The 24,129-nt window shown below is 38.6% G+C and overlaps 3 protein-coding genes across 5 annotated transcripts; 1 reads left to right on the forward strand and 2 right to left on the reverse strand.

Moving 5' to 3' along the window:
• The first annotated feature begins 1,344 nt into the window (after positions 1-1,344).
• On the forward strand, positions 1,345-1,935 carry LOC113332452 (pectinesterase inhibitor 5-like). The gene has a single exon (XM_026578989.1). It carries the CDS (start codon positions 1,345-1,347, stop codon positions 1,933-1,935), a length of 591 nt encoding a protein of 196 aa, XP_026434774.1.
• A 232-nt stretch (positions 1,936-2,167) lies between these two features.
• On the reverse strand, positions 2,168-6,409 carry LOC113332522 (trafficking protein particle complex subunit 4-like). Of its 3 annotated transcripts, none has more exons than XM_026579061.1 (4): positions 6,217-6,409; positions 5,955-6,123; positions 2,935-3,061; positions 2,168-2,470 (listed from the first exon to the last, which is right to left on the reverse strand). In XM_026579061.1, exons 1-4 carry the CDS (start codon positions 6,277-6,279, stop codon positions 2,185-2,187), a joined length of 645 nt encoding a protein of 214 aa, XP_026434846.1. In that variant the 5' UTR covers positions 6,280-6,409; the 3' UTR covers positions 2,168-2,184. The 3 variants fall into 3 exon arrangements, with proteins under 3 accessions (XP_026434846.1, XP_026434847.1, XP_026434848.1); XM_026579062.1 differs by having other exon boundaries at positions 2,170-2,467; XM_026579063.1 differs by lacking the exon at positions 2,168-2,470 and having other exon boundaries at positions 2,585-3,061; positions 6,217-6,404.
• Positions 6,410-19,905: 13,496 nt separating this feature from the next.
• On the reverse strand, positions 19,906-20,241 carry LOC113332453. The gene has a single exon (XM_026578990.1). It carries the CDS (start codon positions 20,239-20,241, stop codon positions 19,906-19,908), a length of 336 nt encoding a protein of 111 aa, XP_026434775.1.
• Positions 20,242-24,129: the final 3,888 nt, after the last annotated feature.

Raw genomic sequence — 24,129 nt, forward strand, 5'->3', positions numbered from 1 at the left:
ACTGTTATATTAGATTATAAGTTTATAACAATCAGAACTATCAATCAATAGCACATTCCAAACCACAATACATTACATGTGTACCTCTTTATGGATTAGGAGAAGAAAATACAAATGACTAAATAAGTATACTCTTCTACCGTGTTACTCTCTCACATGCATCTAGACTTCGGTGCTTCCCCAACTCCTAAGCATGTACAGTATTAGATAACAGATGTATCAGATAAGTCCTATCCCATAACCATGTCACTTATCCAATTATAACAATCTTAGTCCTAATCCGTATGATTAGCTTAGAAGCATTTTTGTTCTTCGTTCTTTGTTAGCAATGAGCAAATTCGACTATATATGTAAACGAAATTTTTTTCATTTGACTTTCCCAGTTCTTTCTTTTGAAGGAAATTAAGTACAAAATTACAGTTTTATGCCGAGATAGCTCTTTGGTGTACAAATTTTTAACTGGTATTAGTATTTTCTTTCAAATTTCTTTTATCAGATTATTTTTAACTATGAAACCTAATGGCTAATGCCGATATATGCACGAAACCTCATATAACATAACATTTCGGCCAGTGATGAATGTTTTTGTATATTTAACCAATTGGATCTTCATTCTTAGGTCACATACTATATTGCAAATCTTCCTCATTACCTAGGACATATTCTCGTTGTACTTTTCTATACTGTTTTGGGTCGTTGATTTATGTTCTAACATAATAATAATAAGGCAAATATAGCACGTCATTCATTGTCATGAATCATAAGGTAGAAGTAGTGAAACATGTGGCTCTTCCTCATCTCACCACCTCGCCCGTGACATGTAAAACAAACCTCGCAATTCCTCAGAAGAATTGAGATTGTTTGATTTAGAGTTAACCGGAGAAGAAGAGTGTATATATCAAGAGACGTGTGAGCCTGGGAGGAAAGAATAGTTTAGTCAGGGAACAGAGCTAGGGTTATAATGGGATAAGCCGTCCAAAGCTGATGTTGATTATAATGGGCCGAGGCATTATCTTAGCCGTCCAACCTAGAGATAATCCTAACTGTCCTTTGTCCATCTTAGACACCAGCTCTCCTTAGAACATTGATGATGCAATTCATTCGGCAAAAGGATGAAAAAAACAACCGTTAATGAACATTGCAAACATAAAACAAAAAAAGGAAACAATTGGAATTTGAATTGGCGATGGCAACATAATGAGTAAACAAAATGTCTCAAATGGCAGAATGAGGATATTTTGCGCAATAATTTATTAAAGGAAACATGCTCTAAAATATTATTCTTAACTTATATCTTCAGCAAAATGCATATCAATTTAACCTAACCCTAAACTTGAAAACAATATGGGAGCTCATTACCTATCATCCATGCTCTTATCACTTCTAGTTCTTTCTGCTGCCGCAGTTTCCATCTTTGCTGTCGACGTCGAGCTGATTAACAAAATCTGCGAACATGAACAAGACTTCAACTTTTGCTCTCAGACTCTGATTGGAGATCCAGGAACTGCAGCAGCAGATTTCGATGGGCTTATGCTTATAACGATTTCATTAACGCTTGAAAAAATTCAAGATAATGCCAATAACATTGTCTTTCTGCGACATATCACTGACTCTGTAGTGAAAGAACGGTTAGTTTCTTGTCAAGAGAACTATGTTAATGCACATTTCTGGCTTCAAAGAGCTTATGATTCTGGGGTTGCAAAGTCATATTATGATATTTTCTATTTGTTAAGAGAAGGATGGTTTGAGGCTAGTGTTTGTGAGAATGGGTTTAAATTTGAACCTGTTCGTACATCACCTTTAACAGCGAGTTATGATCTGTTGCTCAAACATGTCGAACTTACGTATGCTGTCATCCAGCATATCATCGGCCCAAGCAGCAAGTTACAAGAGATGGATTTATTCAAACCCTTACCAGCAGAGCTCAACCGATGATTCCAATGTTAATTTCATCATATTGATTTTCTTTTCTTTTAAGTAGCAGTACTTGTTAATTTTATGTGTAACCCAAGTAGTGTCTGTTTTTCAATTTTATATGCATTGTTAGGTGATTCAATTAATAGATCGGCTGTGTTTAACTTTTTAAGAATTGTAGAAGCTTAAATATAAAATATTTTGATACAAACTATTTCCATGACAAACAAACTCGCCAAAGCAGAGCAAGGATGCAACTATCTGGAGAGATCAACAGTTAGCCTGTAACCTAGCAGAATTGGCAGGCCAGGTGACTTGAAACCTGGCTGGACTCAATTCAGAGATTGCAGCTTTATCTACCTTGCATATGTTGTTGTAGTTTTTAAACATGTGCAAACTTCTCTCAAATGACACAAATTTCCCTTGTTTGGAGCGCGTTTCTCCCTTCTCCCTTGTTAAGAGCGCACTACCATCACAATTTTCAGGGAGGAGCGCAAATTGGCGGTTCTCACTGAGATTCTTATGGCTTTGCATGTTCCTGGCTACTAAGGTCCTGCTGACATCATACTCAAACATAAGCTAGGTCCCCATATCAAATCTAAGGAAGTCTCCTAGCACTGAATTTTTTACTCCATACACAAGCAATCAGTTGACCATAAAAGTAAAATGGTTAAGTTGCCAATGCACCAATACAATTATACTGACATAAATTAAGAATCTGCACACAAGAATATTTAACAAAGAGAAAAAACAAATATACAGAAGCATCAAATCTGAAATTCAAAGAAAATTGATGGGTGGTGTTTTAAATTCCTGACAGAAGTTCGAATTTGAAAAATTGTTCAGACAAACTTTCATATATCCAACTCTGTAAATTTATAAACAAACAAATTTCACCGAAGTACAACTCAGTTACTATGACCGTGACTTGCAAATTAGACAAGGTTTATTCATCGACCAAGCAAAGCAACACGATCTTTCTGGATGCCCTGTATGAGGTTAATATCAAAGAGTTCACACCTGATTGGCATCTCCATCTCGTAAAAAGGATTTTTCAAAACGTAGTCTGTGTACAGTTCATAAATGATCTTCAATAGAGTGTCCATGTGTTGTGTCCCTGGTTCACATACGACGAAGAATTTTGTCCCTGCAAAGAAAATCAATGGTACAGTGACTTTGTTCAATTCCTAAAACAAGTAAAATAAAGAATTTTGATGCTTCACTGCAAAAAATATGTTCTGCCATACAGAAAGAGAGTACAAGGTGTATAGCCTAACAAGTAACATCAATGTCTTCAGTGAAAACAATGCAGAACATGTAAATCTTGGTTCAACTTCATTCAAACAATAAAAAGTTCGCCTCAACGTCAGAGAGGCGAAATCCAAAGATGCAGCACTCCAGAGTGCACACATAAGATTGACTTAGCAATACTAACCAATGGCAGGAATTAGTGAGAGATTAAAATCGCAAGATTTGAATATATTTTCTACCATTGCTATGCATAGCGAAAGGAAAATGATGGCTCTAATATTAAAGATCAATCTATCCATCCATAACACGAAAACGGAGTTTTATGAGTTTTCCACTCTTTTCAATTACATCTCCAGATTTTGTCTAGTTATTTTTGACTCTTAAAAGGTTAAAATTTTATTCGAAAGGCAAAAAGAAATGCAAGATGAGAGGCGCCTAAGCGCAACAAAAGAAGGCAAAAAGGCGACTCAACACACACGAGAACAACAAAAAACATAACAACTGCTTTACTAACAAGTGCAAGCCTAACTGCAGACTAATCGATCATAAAGTTTCTTCTTGGGTATGGGGGTTCTTTTCCCTCTACCCAAATCCTCATTGCTAGGACCCAAATCCTTGATTGGTTTTGAGGAATGGAAATTATCTACATTGCCTCCAAGGATTTTCTTAACTCCAGCTTCTTTACCCCCACGAGGAAGACCAAGCAATGAACTAAATGTCATAAGTTTCTCCATGTTTTGTTCTTTAGTCACTGGTTTCCACCGAGAGACTTCCTCAACTGATTTTACCTTTGCGATATCCATGACATCATTGTCTGTCTCATATTCAGACTCTTCATTAGAATCTTCACCTATATCTACTTCAGGGTCTTCAATATCTTGTTCTTGAGAATTACAAGTTTCGTGCCTGGAAGCATCTTCTGAATCACTAATTGTAAAAACTCCACCATTAGTTACTGACTCCAGGGTGTTGAAAGGGTTCAAGTGACAAATAGGTATATCATCAGGCCTTCCCCCCTTTCTACCTGAGTTTTTTGATCTTCTAATATAAAATTTCTTAGCTGAATTGGGAGATACCATTTCCAGTACATCTTCACTGCCCAATTCATTCTCATTTGGCAGCACAATGGAAGCACTAGCTGACCCGGCGACCTCGGATTAAATTCTATTTGTTATTGGCAACGTGCTGTTAGCATCCGTGCCATCGCCTAAATCCACTCTGTCATGTTCTAGAATTTGCAACACTTTATCCACTTGTGCAGTCTTACCAATATCATCCATGATTGCCTTGTTCACTTTAGGTACCCGAATCTTCTTAAAAGTGCTACTTGCAGAAACATCAGGACATTTGACATTCAAATGGCTGAAGATTGAGCATGATAAGCATCTTGGAGGTTTCCAAGAGTACTGCACAGGTACTTGAAACTCTCTCCCATCAAAAGATACAGGGATAAAATCAGGGTAATCAAAATCTATCTCTATTTCAACACATACCCTTGCAGATTTTGTCATTATCTCATACAAATCCCAGATAGAATCCAATAATTTATTATACACATACATATCCCCTGGTTCCTACAACTACCAATTCCACTCATTCAATTATAGCGTCGTCTACCAATAAAATGTTTCAAAGACGGATCCTTCTTCCACGATCAATTTCAAGTCGCAAAGTTATCAGCACAGTTCCGTCATCTAATTTATAACTCCAAACCAAATTCGAGAATTCTATGAGATCTCTAAGAATTAGGAAACTAGTACTCCTGGGGATTGATGCTCGATATTAAACCCTGATATTGCTAGAAATGGGAAGGATTCGTTCATATGAGAACTGTTTTTTATACCTGTAAATGATTAACCAAAACTATCTAGTGCCTTTTCTTTTTTCCTTGTACCACTGGTGTTTAGACGGGGTAGGCCAGCGACTATTTTCCTTAACGATCAGCTTCTGTCTCCAACCATTAAAATGATAAGGCACAATGTCTGTTTCACACGGTTTTGTTGCACATAAACTAAGCCCAAAATTCAAAACCGGGGCTAGTACTAAATTTGGCTCAGAATGGTGATTTTGATTCAACAGTCATGTTATAAGCCGTCAGAGAGAGATAAGACTCAGAAGAACTTTAAGTGTTCATGCTTAAAACTAAAGACAAATCATCAAATTACTGCGAATACAAACACTTTAATTTAGTAACTAATTCAATTCAGTTTCATTTCGTTGTGGCTCGCTGCATACATCCTAGTTATTCCTCTAGAAGAAACCAAAATAAAACAGAAAGAAGAAACACACACACACACACAACAACAAAAAAAAACTCCTAACGCAGTGCTACTAGAAATAAGTTTCAGTACCTACAGGAGTAACAAATGATAATTTTTCTTTTCTCTTCCAAAACAAGAATAGATCCTTAGTAGCATTAGAAATATCATCGATGAAGTTATCTTAGTGAAACATCTTCTCTCACTCATTAGACATTTATACCCTATGGTTCCTACAATTACCAATTAACAAGAATAGATCCTTAGTAACCAATTATAATGTCAACTACCTATAAAATGTTTCAAAGAACAAACCCTCCTCATGCTCAATTTTAAGTCATAATTTTGTCAGGACAGTTGCATACAAGGGCATTACATAACCTAATCCAATTTTACAATTCCAAAACCAATATTGACAAATTTATCGAATTTCTAAAAAAATTGGAAACTATTATTCCTGGATATCGCCAAAAAATTGAAACCAGTAAATGAAAGGGTTTGTTCATATGAGAAGTGTTTTTTAATTCATACCTGTAAGTGATTGAAAACAATGAAGATCAAAAGTATCAGCTTCCAGTAGTTCAATTCCTTGACAACCTAACACTGGTGATAATTGTTGTGAGATTGCATGCATTGAATGCCATAAACTTGCTAATCTTAAACTATCATTAGTATCCATTCTTCCTGCTGATCCATAATCCTGAAAATACAGATTCAAAACTTCTAATTTGATTTTCGATACTGAATATAATACTCTGTATTCAGATTCAAGAAATTTATAGAGAGATTTTACCTTATAGAAAATGAGACCTCCAGATTTGTTGATAATGAAAAGACTATATATTGCAGCAGCCATTTGATAGTAAGAAGAATGGTTTGATTCAGAGATTTGAGAGAATTTTGTTGAAATGAAATTGGGGATTTTTTTTTTGAAACCCTAGATTTGGGTGGGATAGAGAGTAGAGGGGATTGTAATAGCCCAACATATTTTCTTGGGCTTGAACCGCGATGAAAGGAAAATGCCACCCGTGGGATACCCTAAATGACTTAGTTACCCTTTAAACTCAAAATCTTTCTCCTTAAAGGCCTTGACAAAATATGCTCTCACGTGGTGATGAAACCCTCGCTTCTTATTGGCCGAAATAGGTCTTTTCTAATGCAGAAATTATGGTGAGGACACTTGGCATAACTCTATTGGTTGTAAAAATTAAAATTTTGTTACACTTTGTTTACAACAAATACTTAAGAGCATCTCCAATTGGAACGTGATGTGCTTCATATGTGGCTAATCACTGAATACATCCTTAGAACTAAAATCCCATAATTTTATGAAGTTAAAATTATCCATGTCGAATGGATTAACCTTGAATTGAACTTATAATCCACTTGTAATACTATTATTGGCTCTGGTGAATCAGTATTTTCATACTTTTTTGTTTCAATAAAACCAAATCGTTGATTGGTTAATAATTGATGACATGGCTTTCTCACATCCTTAACAAGATCTTCTAAAACCAGAGGATCTCCTGGAGGATGTATTCCTATCCGCTAGCCATGTTATCTCGACGTTGGTTTACAATTTCCCGTTGGAAAGAATTTTTTAACCAAAAAGTCTAAAATCTTATGTGGCCTTAGAAATAGGATGTTAACAACGTCCCACTGGAGATGCTCTAACTGTTCGTTAGTAACGGTGTAGACAAAAGAATAGGTGGACAATACATATGTTAGTATTTGAACTTAAATAATTTCGTTACACCGTGTTTACACCGAAACTTAACTGTAGGTTAGTAACACCGTCAAAGGTGGACAACACTTACATGCGAATCGTAAAAAAAAAAAATTAAAATCTTCAAACTCACTATTTCCCATTTAATTAAGGAAATTGGTGATTCAGTTTTTGTATACTTAATTAAGGAATACTTAATTAAAGAAATTGTGTTAGACTGTTATATGGAAATTGTGTTAGAAAGAAAATCGGTGATTTAGATTTTGTTAATATATGCAGCAATTCATAACATAAAATTATTCAAGTTTTCGCCTAAACCTAAATCATGGCAGACGTTGATCAACATAAACTCAATTTATGTTGATGAAAAAATCAGAAGAGACTGATGACAGCAAAGAAAAAACAAATTCGCATCAAGAACACATTCAGTACTCCCATAACAAGAAGCTTGAACACCAACCATAAGCTTCACGAATAACATCATCAGACAAACCTTTAATCTCTATCTTTTGAGGTTGCTTTTGGAACAGTGATTTAATCCAGCTGGATTTTCTCTCTCCTACTTTAGCAATGTATTTATCAAGGTAAAGTTTAAGCAGCTTGAAACGTTCGTCTTCACCAGGCAAGGAGAATTTAAAGACTTCATCGATACGGCCAGCAACTGCATAGTCTAGATCACCAGGGCGGTTAGTGACTAGAGCTAGAGCTATATCTTTGGATTGGTCACCAGTGCGGAAAAGAAGAGCATTCCAAGCACTGCGTTGGGCTTCGCTCATGTATGTTAATATTTTTCTCTTTACTGTATTCTGTATTGGCTTCAGTTTCTCTAGTAATCAACGAAAAGGATACTAAAAGAATGAGAGTCACATGCTAAATGGTAAGACTTTCTCGGCATAACTACGATTTGATTAGAATAGTGTTGATTGTTCTTCTTTCCGTTACTAATGTTAAATATTGTCTTATCATAAAAAAAAAAAAAAAAAAAAAAAAAAAAAAAAAAAAAGCCGACGACATGAAATAAGCTGAAATTCCAAATGATGATTCGGAAGATGAATTCCCATATACAAGTAAGTTTATTCAAATATAATCAAATAGTGTATCAGAGTTAATTTTGTTGATATTTATTTAGAATAAGCATATTAATTTGATCTTCATGATTGCATCTGTCTAAATTTAGTTTCTTAACCAGTGATGGACTTGAATAAACATAATGTCGGAGGACCAACAGCTATGCCCTCATTCTCAAGCTAATCAAACCAACATAATGTTTTTAGTCAGTCAAATTTATTTTAACTTATTTGAATTAGGGGTTATTTGTTGAAGAATAAACCAAGATGTTATAAAGAAGACAGAAGGGATCAACAAGAGTTGTTGATACAGTAGTATGGATCAACTATGAGAGTTGACAGAGTATGGTTGGATCAACTGGTACAGTTGACATGAATTGGATGGATGAACAAGAGTTGTTGACGCGTGGTACGGTATTTAGAAGTTTACTTGGGTTGCAAGTATTACTGGTTTTAGAGACAATTTTTGCGGGGATGCCGAATCTGCAAATGATGTTTTGAAAGATGAATGTGAATACGTCCGCATCCCGGATTCTAGCCAAAGATTTGGCTTCCACCCACTTGCTGAAGTAATCTGTCGCTACGATCAAGAATCGTCTTTTCCCCGACCCTTCGATCAGGGGTCCGACGATATCTACTCCCCATTTTGCAAATGGCCAAGGGCTGTCTACCGAATTCAACTTCGTTGCTGGGACGTGAATTCTCTTAGCAAAGAGTTGACATTCTTCGCACCTTCGAGACATCCTGGATGCGTCTTGTATCATTTGTGGCCAATAATATCCTTGCATCTTGGCTTTGTCGTCTAAAGATCTCATTCCGCTGTGGTTTCCTGCGTCCCCATAATGGATATCCTTCAGGATATGATGACCTTCTTCTCTAGATAAACAGCGCAATAAGGGACCAAGGAAAGATATCTTGTAAAGAACTCTGTCACGAAGATCGTATCTCCCTGCTTTCGATTGTATCTTTCGGGCCTGCTTCAGATCTGCGGGCAACGTTCCTTCTTCAAGGAAAAGGTGAACTTCGGTTCTCCAGTCTTCTTCGTTCTTGAAGTATTCGTCTTCGTTATCTCTTGATATAATATCATCTTCGACAAAGTCATCAATGATATCTTCCCCCGCATCATCGTCAACAATATCTTCTACTACATCGTCTTCACTGTTAATAGCGAAGGATTGTTGTGGGGTGATCGAGGGATCGTATACTCTTGTTATTTTGATGGCCTTAATGCTTTTATATTTTAGCATGGATGATATGTAAGCTAGGGAATCAACATGCCTGAGATCCTTTCTGCACAAGTGTCGAAACTTGATGTTGGGTACCTGTGAGGCTAGGGTCTGGACCAGAGCCATATACGCCGAAAGGGTATCATCGTTGATGTTGTAATCCAATTCTATCTGTCGAATGACTAACTGAGAGTCGCTTGTTAGACTTACGTCTGTTAACCCCATTTTTATTATCAATCGAAGGGCATGTACTACGGCTTCGTACTCTACGATGTTGTTGGTATGCCCCATTGAATTCCAATCTTAGCGCATGCACGATCCTATCTCTGGTTGGAGAGGTAATTACGATGCCTATGCCTGCGCCTTCCCTGTTCCTCGATCCGTCGACGAAGACCTCCCATCTTCTTTGTCTTGAGGGCTCTAGTATGTTGGTTGGATCTGAAAAGGCGGGGGTCTAAGGCTAAGTCCTATGGGATAGATATCTAGCTGCTAGATTGGACATCCACGTCAGATAGGGCAACCTCCTAACCCCTATGGGATGGCGAATCTAGCAGTGAAACGCCTAACAATTCGGCGTTAAACGCTGAATAGTAGAGCATTCTTATAGCGCCGAACCAACAAGAGTTTGACCCTAGTCAGCTAAGTTGACGCGCCGCTCTGTTCAGCGTGGAGAAGATTCGATACATTCAACAGAAACTCGACCTTTCCTCTATTTCATTTCTTCACAAAAATGTCCACTTCTCTCCCGAAAATGTTTCTTCAAGATCTAGAGTTGTAGAAATTTTTTCTTAAATTCCTTCCGCGGGTTTGTGCTTCATTGTATTTGTGATCGATTGAAGGTGGTTTGGCGCAATTCCATCCACGAAATCATCTGAGGTAAGAAATTTAAGTTTTAGGTTAAAGTTTTATGATTTTAGATTTTTGATGCGATTTCATTTAAAGTGATGATTGATATTTGGTATTTAGATGATGTAGATGATATGTGTATGATTTAAATTGATTATTTGTGATGATTTTGTTTTTCTGGGAATTTAATTTGATTACGTGTGATGAACAAAAAAAAAAATTTTTTGTGATGAAAATGAATTAATTTGTATGATTAGTTTGTAGATAAAATTTGTATGTAAATTTATATAATTATTTTATTAGTTGTATGATTAAGATGAATGATAATTTGTATGATTAAGATGAATGATAATGATGATTTAGTTTGTATGGATGAAAATGAATGATAATGATATTTTTTTCATCTTTGTTATTGATTGTAGTACGAGTATGGATGAATTGCTAGACCGGTTGGATATAGTTTCGTCAAAGAATTGTGATAGACATGTATGTCAAGATGTTATGAAAGAGTCTCGCAATGTCAGCTTTAGAGGTAGTTTGAAAGATGTTGAAAAGTATTATCAAATTGTAGTGCAAGATAATCCGGTAGCAAAACAATTTTGTGATAATTGTGGCTTTTCGTCTGTTTTTTAGTTTAATTTTTCCAATGGGGATAGAGCCTTAGTTGAAGCCATAGCTGAGAGATGGTGGAAAAGTACCAGGAGCTTTCATTTTCGTGAGTTTGAAATTGGCCTCCTTCCTTTAGATTGGTACATGTTAACGGGAATTCCCACTAGTGATCATAGTAAACAACCAGTAGTTATGCCGCAGTTGGGTAGTGATCAAACATATCCTGCTTTGGATGATTTGTATTTTTCGGATATCAAAAATCATGGTCCATGGGACTAAGACTAATACATTTTCCTTAATTGGCTTGAAAAACTACATTGAAAGTAGAAAAGACCAGAATAATATTGAATGTGCAGTGACATTGACACGAGCATTCTTTATGTGGTGTTTTGGTCATTTTCTTCTAACGCATTCTACTGGAAAAGTAGATAAACATTGGGTTTTGTTATTGGCTGACTTAGATAGAGTTGGGGAGTATGATTGGGGTCTAGCTTCGTTAGGTAATACCTATAAATATCTCGAAGATTGGTCAACCAGGGGTACAAATTTAGTTGGCATGGTTGTGGTACTAGAGTATTTGTATTATTACTACTTCCGCAACATGCAACCCTTGCTTTGTCAGTCGCCTGAAGGACATCATGATGTTTTCCCAAAGATTAGTCTCTTCAAGAAGACTAGGATTGCATCAAGGAAGAGAGGACATCGAGAAGGCCAAAAGGATACTATGAAACACTCAGTCAAAAGCGCAAGAATACAGATTGACACTAGAACAAGGGAATCATGTATTTGGCAACCATGGACAGAGAGTCGGTATGATGTGGGAGACCAATATGAGTATGCACTAGATGTATCCAAAAAGAGAGTTCTGTTTCTTCACTTTGAAAATCACACAAGAGTTAGTTGTTACTTTGGGGAGAGATTCCAGAGGCATATTACATGTGAGATTGTAGTCCCGACAAATCCTCCAAATTTGGAAGCAATTGATGACAGAGATATTGTAGTAGAGGTCAGCGAGTATTATACAGTCACTAAGGATCAATATAACACTTGGTGGACGAAGAAGAGTGTTGGAGCTTATGTCACTGATTCATACCATGCACAGAACGTCGATGAGATAACAGTGGGTAGCTCAGTTGTTCCTCGCTGTTTGTTTCCTAGTCACCCTCCTCCTGACATGATGTCGCAGACATATACCTATCACACACAAAATGAGCCCCCATCACAACTGTCGGGGATAGAATTCACTTTACCATTTTCCAATGAAGCCGACGTAGAACGTCAAATACCAGTTCCAAGTGTTCCTTGTCCGTATAACTTTCGGGAGATGAATTTGACAATGGTTAGTACATTTACATTTTGTACTCATTTTCATTTTAAGTTTCTTGAATATTCGACTAAATTCTCTAATTTATATACTTGTAGGATGATTGCATTAGGTTTATGGAAAAATCATGTTCATACCAGCTTGGAGTTCGTCAAGTCGCACGGGAAGAGTCATACAAATTGGTTACAACTTCATGTTCCTCATCTGGCAGATCTACATCTTCTTCCGTACCATCTATCCATCCTCCAAACAATCCAAATGAAGCTGACCTCACATTAGGTGGTTCATATGAATTTACTGTGGGTCTAGGATTTTACACTCCTAGGGTCGAAGATGGAGCTACTACAACACAATGTCAACAAGGAGGAAATGAATTTACCGATGTGTTGCTGGGGGAAGCGAGCCTAACATTGTTTATGAGACTCGGTTCAGCCAACAACCCCATAATTTCTTTTGACCCGAGTTAAATTACTTGTCGTAGTGTGTATGAAACCATACAGAGTGTTATTTGTTGTTTATGGAGTGTTATACTTTTAAGTACTATTTATGAGTGTTTTAATTTATTTGTTTGTTATTTTTTTTTATGGAGTGTTGTAATTTATTATGGAGTGTCTTAATTTATTTATTTTTATGGCGTATTTTAAGTTTTAAGAAGAGTTTTGTTTTAATTTTATAAAAGCTTTATGTTGTTTTGGTACATTATGCAAGGAGCTTTGAGAAGAATTTGGTTTGGCCTTCCGGATGATGAAGATGATATTGAGACGAATGTTATAGCAGTGGATACACTTTTGGAGACTCAGAGGAGGCAGGGAATACATCAACCCGTCTCGAATGAAGTCAAGACCCATCAGACGGTGCACAGAAAACGTGTAGATGCGGATGCTCGTATGATGCATCAATACTTCAACTTCAAATGTATGTATGTGCCAAAAAAGTTAAAAGGTAGGTTTGCTTTGCCTCGTCCACTTTTTTTGAGAATTTTAGAGCAAGTTTGTGAATTTGACCATGATTTTCGCCAAAAAACGGATGCTTGCGGTATTCCTGGTCATTCTCCATATAAGAAAATGGTTGCCGTCATGAAACATTTTCCCAAAGGAATTGCACCGGATTCCTTAGATGATTACACACAAATCGGAGCCACCACTATCTACTATTATGCTATGAAGTTTATGGATGCAATTATTTGGATTTATAATGGTCGATACATGTGTTAACCTACCGCTCAAGATACAGAAAGGATTTTAGCATAAAATGAAGCTCGGGGATTTACTGGTATGCTTGGTAGTGTCGATTGTTTTCACTGGGAATGGAGAGCATGTCCAATGGATCAAGCAGCTTCCCACAGCGGCTATAAGCCATATCCCTCGGTTGTTTTGCAGGCGGTAGCTACATATGATGGATGGATTTGGCAATCCTATTTTGGGTTGGTTGGGTAGAACAATGATCTTAATGTCTTGCATGCTTCGGGTTTGTTCGATAGACAACTTCTTGGTGTAGCACCTCCTTGTCATTATCAAATCAATGGAATGAATTACGACTAGGGGTACTACCTAGGAGATGGTGCATATCCCATGTATGGTTGCATCGTGCAAGCATACAAACCCGCCTCAAACAATAGAGAAGCTCTTTTCAATAAATACCAAGAAGAAAAAAGGAAGGACATAGAACGTGCATTTGGTGGTCTTAAAGGTAAGTTTGGCATTATATTGAAACCTTGTCGTTATTATAAAAAATCGGACATGAAAGAAATTATGAGGGGGTGCTTGATAATGCACAACATGTGTGTTGAGATGGAATATCGCAATGCGGATTGGGAGAGGATCACGGGAGATGAACCTCAACCGCCAATTCAAGGAAATGTAAGGCTAGCTCCTCATGTATTGTACAACCCTGCGATTTGGGGACAACTTCGCTTGGTACTCACTACACACATATGGAACCGACACGGAGAAGGTTTGAGAGATGGTGATATTCCAAACATGGTTATGGATGATCCCTTGCCGGAAGTTGATGAGGGTACCACTGACGTGGACACCGATGAATACCAATATGACCCTCAAGGAGATGGTGCATTTTATGAGAATGAAGAGTAAATTTCATATTTTAAGTAGACATTTTATGAGAATTGAGCCACAATACCCCTTTATTTTAATCAAGCACGCTTTCAATAATAAGTAGACATTTTAATTAGTTCTTGTAAACTCCATAATACTCTTTTTATAACTTAAGTACGTTTACAACTACATTACATATTTAACTAGAACTTCATATGCATACTTCTTCATAATACTTCTTTAACAGAATTATGAATCATCGACTGGAAAACTTTGGAGGTACGAATCGGTTTTCCATATCCTGAAAACTTATCAACCTGACTGCAACCTGGCGGTGAATGATGATGATGGAGTCTGTACTTCCACTCAACCTACTCAACAGACTCAAGCTACTCAAGAAAATGAAGATGATAATATGGATGAAGATTTGCAAAATATGGCAAGGTTTGGTAGCGCTTCATCTACTAATTTTTCTGAAACCTCGGACATATCAAAGAGAAGACGATATTTCGAACAAACCGATGATGTTAAAAGTGAAGGTAGATATCAAGCAAAGAAAAGGGCTCGTGAGGCTAAAGCATCGCAAAAATCAGATGAAAAATGGACAAACTCATCGAATTTCTTGAAAACGCACAAGCACAAAGAGAGGCCAAGTGTGAAAAAAGGGAAGAGTATCTGAAGAAGAACATGGAAAGCACTTCAATCTTGGCACAAACGCAGCAAAGAGAATCGTTCATGAAGATCCTACGACAACCCTTGGATGAATTACATGAATGGAAGAAACCCATCTACAAAATATGGAAGAACGAGATTTTAGCCCGTTATGGATTGGACCCTATCCCCTAAACTAAAGTTATAATTTAAGTTATTTAGAAGTAGGATTTCAGTTTCAATGTACTTGTTAATGTTTTAAGTTATTTAGAAGTAGGATTTCAATTTCAATGTACTTTTTAATTTCTTCAAAAAACATTGTAACTTTGTTTTGCAATGTAATGGAAGATTACAAATTCTCAAACGGCTACATTTACTTTGATAAATTTCCAAATTTTAAAACAAACTACGATTGAAACAAATTGCCAAACATGTAGAAATGGAATTATGGAAAAACATAGTCATTGGTTAAAAACAGGGTCAAGCGCTGGATGGTGCAGCGTCGCAGACGAACGCCGAATGGAACAGTGTCCAACCTAGCGCCTAACAATTCGCGTTAATTCTCTGGAATATTCGCATAACGCCGAATCGTCCAGCGTTTGTATCACTTTTTGAGCGCCGCACTATTCAACGTTTCAATCTCGCTGATAGTTGGTCGGCGAGAAAATGCTATGAGAGAGAAGTAGCCAGAAAGAGTGTTAACTTTTTTCCCACACTTTTTTCATGATTTGCAACACTATTTCGCCAATCTAGCAGTTCAATCTAGCCCATAAGACTTAGCCTAACAACACCACCGAATATTTCGCTTAGCAATCTGTATAGACTAACTCCAAAACACTTTCTAGAGAATCAACTATATAGTCAGACTCAATCTAGGTAAAAGTATCTCAAGGAGATAATATCTCTCTCTTGTTTTGATTTACTCAAGCTAATAGAAATCAGCGAGTCCTAATCAAACACAAGGAACAACTTGGACGGTACCAAAGACCAATGTCCAAGGATCAATCAATGATAATCAACAACCAAAGGTTGGATTAATCTAATTGATGATCTAAACGCACAACCTGTATTATTTCAATTATAAAGATAAACAATATAATGCGGAAACTGAAATAACACAGACACCAGAAATTTTGTTAACGAGGAAACCGCAAATGCAGAAAAACCCCGGGACCTAGTCCAGATTGAATACACACTGTATTAAGACGCTACAGACACTAGCCTACTCCAAGATAACTTCGGAATGGACTATAGTTGAACCCCAATCAGTCTCCCACTGATCCAAGGTACAGTTGTACTCCCTACGCCTCTGATCCCAGCAGGATACTGCGCACTTGATTCCCTTAGCTGATCTCACCCACAACTAAGAGTTGCTACGACCCAAAATCACAGGCTTTAACAATAAACAAATCTGTCTCACACAAACAAGTCTATCAAAGGATCAATCTTTCTCCCACAGAAAAACCCTAAAGTTTTTGTTCCGTCTTTTGATAATAATCAAGGTGAACAAGAACCAATTGATAATCCGGTCTTATATTCCCGAAGAACAACCTAGATTAATCAATCACCTCACAACAATCTTAATCGTATGGTAGCGAAATAAGATGTTGCGGAACCACAAACAATGAGACGAAGATGTTTGTGATTACTTTTTATCTCTTGCCTATCGGAGAAATCAAACAATCTCAAGACAATCAATATGATTGTACTGTTACGATAGAAGATGCAAGATCAGATCACACAACTACGATAAAAGTAGTATCGGTATGGCTTCACAATCCCAATGAATTCTTTAAGTCGTTAACCTGGTTTTAGAAGAAGAAAACCAAAGGTTAAAGGAGAATCGACTCTAGCACGCAAACTAGTATCACACATAAGGTGTGGGGATTAGTTTTGCACAATACTAGATGTCTCCTTTATATATCCTTTCAAATCAGGGTTTTTCCTTAGTTACAAAGCAATCAATATTCACCGTTAGATGAAAACCTGATTTAGATTCAAGCTAATATTTCTCAACCGTTAGATCGAAAACTTAGCTTGTTATACACAAATGACTGTACGCTTCTAGGTTTGTTAACCGCACCCAAACGTGTACATTGTTGGTTCAACAATAGTCTACCCAAAGAGGTTAACTATATGAGTGTTTCGTACCAACCATGTTCTTCTTCACCATAACTAGTTCAATTGACTCAAATGAACTAGTTAAGAGAGGTGCTCAATTGCAAGGAAATCTTATGTAACTACACAAGACACAATTGAAGCAAAGACGATTTGATTCACTCGAATCGGTTCATGAACTTTAATATCCACGATTTGCAAATTCATTCTTTAGTCTTTTAAGATTAAGTTCAGAAATCATCTTTAGATATATAACCTTCTCAAGTTCGCAGACTAGGTTCGCGGACTTAAGACACCGGATAGAGTTTACAAACTCCAGCAGAAATTCTCGGGTTCGAGAACTTCGTCGGTTCGCGGACTGGGTTCGCGGACTTGGCTCACGCAAGTAGTTTTTCAACTCCAGCAGAAATTCTCGGGTTTGAGAACTTCGGCAGTTTGCGGACTTGGCACTTTCCATACTTACGGTTCTCTTGATCAACAAAGTTCGAAAACTTCGGTTCAAGGAATCCATTGGTTATGTAATCTAAACTCTCATTCCAACCATTGAAACATTCTTAGAGGACGTTATATATTTTTTACACTATTTCTCATCAAAGAAATTTTCAAAGTGATTGAAACATTCATGACTTTCGTCACTAGGTAAAGATAAACTTGGTTGAAGCGAAAAGCTTACCAACACATATTTCTAGATATAGATAGGCGAGGTATACTCGGCTTGAAATACGAAATGTGTATAATCTAGTCTATATATATAGCATACGACTTTTGTCTCAAAGAGTAGGAGATAGAATAGATAGACTTTTGAGGGACAGATAATTTCAAGTCTCGACATACCTTTTTGTCGAGAAGTTCCACCGATTCCTTGAGTAGATCTTCTACTTGTATGGTGAATCGCCATGAAGTCCTTGAGATCAACTGCACTTACTATCCTAGTCCGAGACTTAGCTATAAGAGACTAGAAATTAAGACTTATATTTTTGATCACTAACATTGACAAACATGCTTGAGATAGCAACACACGCGAGTTTGACCTAGCAGCGCTCTAACAGGATCTTTCCCATCCTCGTCTTCCTCCGGTATGTCCTTTACTTCTTCATCATTATCCAAAGGTAGGTTTTCTAAAAAATCCGCCAAGACTTGCGACTTTTGTGCAGTTTGGATCTCATGGATAATATTGAACTGATCGAGGTGAGTGTTCCACTTTGCTATCCTTCCTACTTTCTCTGCATTTTTGAGGACAACTTCGAGTGGTGCTTTACAAGGGACACGAATATAGTAAGTCAAGAAATAGGTCCTCAGCTTTTGTGTTGCCCATACTAACTCCAAGATGAGCTGCTCGATTTTTGTATAATTTCTTTCTGCCGGGTTGAGGGTCTTGCTGACGTAATAAATTGGCTTCTCTACCTTTGTGTTCGTCTTAACCAGTACTGCACTGAAGGAATCCTCCGTTGCTGCTATGTAAAGACCAATATTTCATCGGTATCGGGCTTCTGAAGGATTGGGATCGTGGCTAGATAATCTTTAATCTTCTGGAAGGCGTCCTTGCATTCAGCGGTCCATTTGAACTTGCTCTCCTTCTTGGATGTTGAAGAAATGCTTGCATTTGTCTGACGACCTAGCGATAAATCTTCCCAGCGCTACCAGGGATCCGTTGAGATTTTGGACTTCTTTTAGGTTCTTCGGGGAATGCATTTCCACGATGGCCTGGATCTTAGCAGGATCTACTTCGATGCCCCTCTTCGTTACTAGGTACCCAAGGAGCTTTCCTGATGTGACGCCGAATGTACATTTTTCTGGATTCACTTTCATGTTGTATTTCTTCATAGCCTCGAAGATATCTCTCAAATATGGATCCATGGCTTGAAGATATAATCAACCATCTTCTGGTATGTTGCCTCTGCATTCCTCAGTACAAAGGGCATCCTTGTGTAACAATAGAGGCCGTGCGGGGTGTAGAATGACGTATGTTGTTGGTCCTCTTCTGCCAGGGCTACTTGGTTGTAACCAGAATACCCATCTATAAACGATAATTTTTCGTACCCTTCGACAGCTTCTACTAGTTTATCGATGCTGGGGAGTGGGTAACTATCATTCGGACACGCTTTATTAAGGTTAGTGAAGTCGATGCATATCCTTACTCCCCCGTTTTTCTTTGGCACAATAACCATGTTCGAAATCCATGTTGGGTACTTCACCTCTTTGATGAATATAGCTTCTAACAGCTTGCGCAGCTCTTTCTCAATTTCCTGGTGATATTCTGGCGCAACTTTTCGCACTTTTTGCCCGAAGGGGTTCGTTTTCGGCTTTATACGAAGTTCACGCTGGATTATCTCCGGATCAATTCCTGGCATATCTCCTAACTTCCACGCAAATATATCCGCATATTCCATGAGTAACTTGACTAGAGCTACTTCTCGTTCTTCCTCCATTAAGGTTCATATCTTGATTATCTTCGGATCCTCTTCGGTCCCTATGTTGATCTCCTTCGTGGGTTCTACGGATGTGAATGTAGGCTTCGGTTCCCCTATGAGAGGGACATTATTTAATTGCTATTTGGAAGGCTCTTCCGCCCCCTTGGCTGCTGATGTATCTGCCTCAGTGATTAGAACGATGCTTTCCTTCGTTACACTTTTCCCTGAGATTTTTTCGAGATAGAGGTCGATTGCTTTGTCCTTTGCGGCCGCTTTGTTATTGTTTCTTCGAGACTTCCGCTGCTCATCTTTTTCATTATTGAGTTGGTTTTGTAGAGTCTGGCATTCTCGGGCGGTGACTTGATCTCCTTTAGTTTCAATTACCCCTTCGGGTGTTGGGAATCTAAGGTATTGGTGATACGTTGATGCTACTCCCTTTAGCTTGTGTACCTATCTTCGACCAATGATGGCATTATAGGGGGAAGGAGCGTCTACTACACTGAATCGGGTATCAACCTTCATCTGTCCTGCGTTTACTTGCAATACAATATCTCCTAAAGGCTTCGTTGGGGCCCCATTGAATCCGTAGATGGTATAGTATGAAGACATCAATTTCTCGTCATTCAGATCCATTCGCTTGAATGTGTTATAAAACAGTACATTGACCGAGCTCCCTCCATCGATGAGGATCTTCCTGATATTGCACCATGCGATGGGTAATGTGAGGACCAAGGGGTCGTTGTGATCCTCCATGTCATCCTCGACATCCTCAGGGTCGAAAGTCATTAGAGCGTTCATCCATTGCTCGTGTTCGTCTACTTCTATCCATCGATCTTGTACAGCTCACAGTAATCTTCGAATTGCTTTCTTAACATTTTCCCTATTTGAGCAGTTAGCGACGGACAATTAGATTAGGAGCATGAGATGGCATTGAGGGTTCGATTTCCTTCGGGTAGTTGGACTTGCTTGCTTCGCTTAGCCTTATCTTCGATTTCTGCCTTCTGTATGTACTGTTTGAGGTCACCAGCGTCGATCAACTTTTGGATCATTATCTTGAGATTCTTGCATTTCTCGATCTGCTGCCCGTTGAAGCAGTGGTACTCGTAGTAATCCCTTGACTTTTCGGACCTTGGGGGATGCTTTCCTTTGGACCACGGCCATTCCAGGTTTTCCCGATCCTTGATCTCCCTTAGGATGCGAGTGTAGTTGGTGTTCAGCTTCGTGTAAACTTGATCTTCGAATTTCCGATCATCACGCCGACGATCGCCCCTTCGTCCTCTCTTATCTTCGTTTGGACGTTCAGTTGAACCACCCCTCTTTGATCCGCTGTCTTGCTCTACCGAATTAGTCCGATGAGATCTTTGAGTTTGGGCTCTGGGATTCTCCCGCTGGATTTCTTCTAACCCAGCGTGCTTTTCAATGATTACCCGAAGGTCACTTTCAGTCGTAGGTACACTTCCATGAATCTCCACAAATAGGGGGATCATCCTATCCAATCCCCATTTATAACAGTTGATGCTGACCACTGGATCTACATTCCCTATTGCCTGACAAATCCTGTGACATCTGTCGGTATGTTCCCTTATCGCCTCTTTGTAAGCGGTTGCCAATGAGAAGAGCTTGTCCATTCCGGCGTTGACAGCCTTGTTGTACATGTAAGTTCCTAAGAATTTCTCAGTGAGCTGGCCGTAGGAGTCGATAGAATTGGGCGGTAGGTTGTCGAACCAAGATAGTGCTGATCCCTTTAGGCTTGAAGGAAAATATATGCAGAGGAACGCATCTTCTTGATCCCATCGGGCTAAAATGCGATTGTTGTACCGAAGATGAGCTGCGGGATCGCTGGATCCATCGTAACATTCGAACGCTGGGACGGGACACTTCTGAGGAATAAGTGCTTTGGCCAAGTGCGGAGTCAGCGACGTGGTGTTGGCTTATCTCATCAGTTCCTTTAGTCTTCCTCCCCCTTGTCTAGCTTTCGACTGCTTGGTTTCAGCCATCATTTCAGCACGAAGACTTTCCATCGCAAGCTGGTGAGCATCTCTGATTGTGGATCGTCCAGATCTTCGGCTCTCACTATCCAAATAGTCTGAGTCCTCCGGAATGTAGTCTGGATCGGATAATCGGTTTCCTCTTGCAACTCTTCAGTTTAATGGTTCGGGATTATTGACGTTGGCCACTACCATCCTTCGGTCCTGATTAGGAGGTGGTGCTTTAGAGTTAGCCTCCTCGTGTAGGTTTTCTACCTCGGCGTTGTGAGCAATCCTATCTTTCAGTTTCTGGTTCTCTTGTGCAAGTAAATCCACAGCATCCGCGTATACCTTTTGGTTCTTCCTCAACTCTTCGAGCTCTGCAATCATCTGAACGGAGAGATTCGATCCCTGATTCGGAGTTCCTATTTGTCCTTGTCCACCAGCTGCTATAGTGTGATCTTCATCAACAGTCTGTATCAAAGGGACCGGTGGATCGGCGAGTGGGGCCTGGAGCTCCATTGGCTGTTGTGCTGGATGATTTGCTATTTGAAGGGGTTGGTTAACTAGTAACGGTTGATTCAGCTCGTTGGTGAGTGGCATCCCGTAGAAAGGTTGTTGTATTACTGATTCTGACATTCCTTCATGTTGTTCGTTTGCTCGGGTTGTCACTGCCACTTTGGAGGCACCGGCTTTGGTTGCTGCTGCTTTTAACGGTGCTGCTGATATTGCGCTGGCGTCCATTGGCATCGCGCTTTCTGCTCTATCCTGTTTCTTGTTTGCTGCTTTAATCTTTTCGCCCTTCTGTTTGCTACGTGTCATAACGGGGGTTGTCCTCGGCGTTTCTTTTGACGATGCCTTGGTTTTTCCCACATCCTTTGTTTTTTCGATCTTCGATTTTTTCTGCATAAACAAAACATTATCGAAGAAACAACATATGCGTGGGCTTTGTTAGTAAGGTTATTCCAGAGGAAAAGGCAAAAAATACAACATCCATCTAAAGGTTTTTTGGGGATCATTTTAAAGAAAGGAATACTTGAAAAGGCAGATCCAATAATCATAAACATAGATCTGCTCATGGATCTGAAAAATCTTCTCGGAAAAGCACAGATCTACGGGTTTTTAAATATGAAAACTTGAAGACGTAGATCTGGTATTTATTCGTTAATAAACACACATTATAAATATTTCAAAATTGATTTCAGTAATTCTTGCAGATTCGAAGAGTGTTTGTAATGGAAAACAAGGACATGAAGGAATTTTTGAAAAGAAGAAAATATGACAAGTTGCTCAGAACACTATTATTTTGGAAATAGTGCTGGGTAACCAAAAAATAGGTAAAATCACAGGATAAGATAAATCTTTTACCGGGGCAGAGTCCCTGTTTCTAGCGCCAGATTGTGAACACAGAAATAACAATGGTATCATCATGTTCACAAACAATATTCGCAATTCACACGAAATCGTCGAGAAGAGTAAAATACGAGTAAAACTGTATAAATCCGATGCTTAATAGACTCAGAGCCTTCGGTCTCGTCCTCGTCTAACCGAGGGGAATAACACAAACCTATCTACCAATGCACAATACATAACATAACAAAGTATAACATATAAAGCAAAAGATCGAAAGTGCTGAATGTAAACGAGACGAAGATTTTACGTGGTGCAGCACTAAGGCTTACGTCCACTGGGTAGTTGTTTCACTATGTATTAGGGGGTTACAAAGATAATCGAATGACTCTCGGGGTGAGGAACGAAGCTAGGAAGAAGATAATATACATACTTACTCTTACAATTTCTCTCTCTTCTGCTCTTTTCTCTCACACTAACTTAAAATTGGTCGACCCCTCTCTCTTAGTGGAGAGGGGTATTTATAGGCTTCTTCGGTGGATCTCTCTCTTCGAGTACAGCTGTCCTTATCGTCTTGGTTACTGCGTCTGCCCGATGAAATCTTCTTTTTAACCCAGCGTCCTCCAACGGCTTTATGCTGAAACGAAGATAGTCTTTCTTCTTCTCCATGGGATATTTGACACGTACCCTGTGTCTAGGGTGTTTAATGCGGGTGGTTGGGGCAGTCCGCACACGTCAGTCGGCTGTCTGATGCCCCTGTCACATCCTTGTCGGCGAGATTCATCCAAACCGTTGATCTTGGATCTTCCTCGGGATGAAGTAAAGTAAAAATCTTGAACTTCTATGGTGCTTCGCGGTAGCTTTATCTTTTAGTGCCTCTTGATTCCTCGTCGTTGGATTAGTCTAATGATGAACATATGTAGATAACAGGTTCCCCTTGGGTGTTGAATCGCGACATCGTATCTTGATGTCCCAAGGTTGTGTGTCTTCCACGTGTGATTCCTCTAACACGTGGCAGATGATGAATTATGTGTATGCAAGCAAAATATATTCTCTCCCTCCATCTTGTCCAGATTTTTAAAAATTAAATAAGAGAATCCTCCAAAATTTACGAGCTCACCGGGAGTCTCCTGAATTCTCTTACGGCAAGAAGAATAAAGCTAAATCTCGACTTCTCGTGACTAACGGTATAAATTGCTAGAGTATGACCACACTTGTAACAATGTTTCCTTCCTAATAAGTAAAAATAAATTGTGTCAATTTTGACCCTGTTATTCTTTTGTTCTTACCACCTAAAGTTATAAACAGTTCCGAATATTCATTTTGTTGTCATATTTTGTTTAATATTGTATTCCCC

The sequence above is a fragment of the Papaver somniferum genome, unplaced genomic scaffold (assembly GCF_003573695.1).
Source record: "Papaver somniferum cultivar HN1 unplaced genomic scaffold, ASM357369v1 unplaced-scaffold_131, whole genome shotgun sequence".
NCBI lineage: Eukaryota > Viridiplantae > Streptophyta > Magnoliopsida > Ranunculales > Papaveraceae > Papaver > Papaver somniferum.

Coding starts and splice junctions, on each gene's coding strand:
- LOC113332522 (XM_026579061.1), bottom strand. CDS start 6,279: ATGGCTGCTGCAATATATAGTCTTTTCATTATCAACAAATCTGGAGGT. Junction 6,124..6,216: donor GAGGTCTCATTTTCTATAAG/GTAAAATCTCTC, acceptor CTGTATTTTCAG/GATTATGGATCAGCAGGAAG. Junction 2,471..2,934: donor GAGATGGAGATGCCAATCAG/GTGTGAACTCTT, acceptor GTATGATGTCAG/CAGGACCTTAGTAGCCAGGA.
- LOC113332452 (XM_026578989.1), top strand. CDS start 1,345: ATGGGAGCTCATTACCTATCATCCATGCTCTTATCACTTCTAGTTCTT.
- LOC113332453 (XM_026578990.1), bottom strand. CDS start 20,241: ATGACTTTCGACCCTGAGGATGTCGAGGATGACATGGAGGATCACAAC.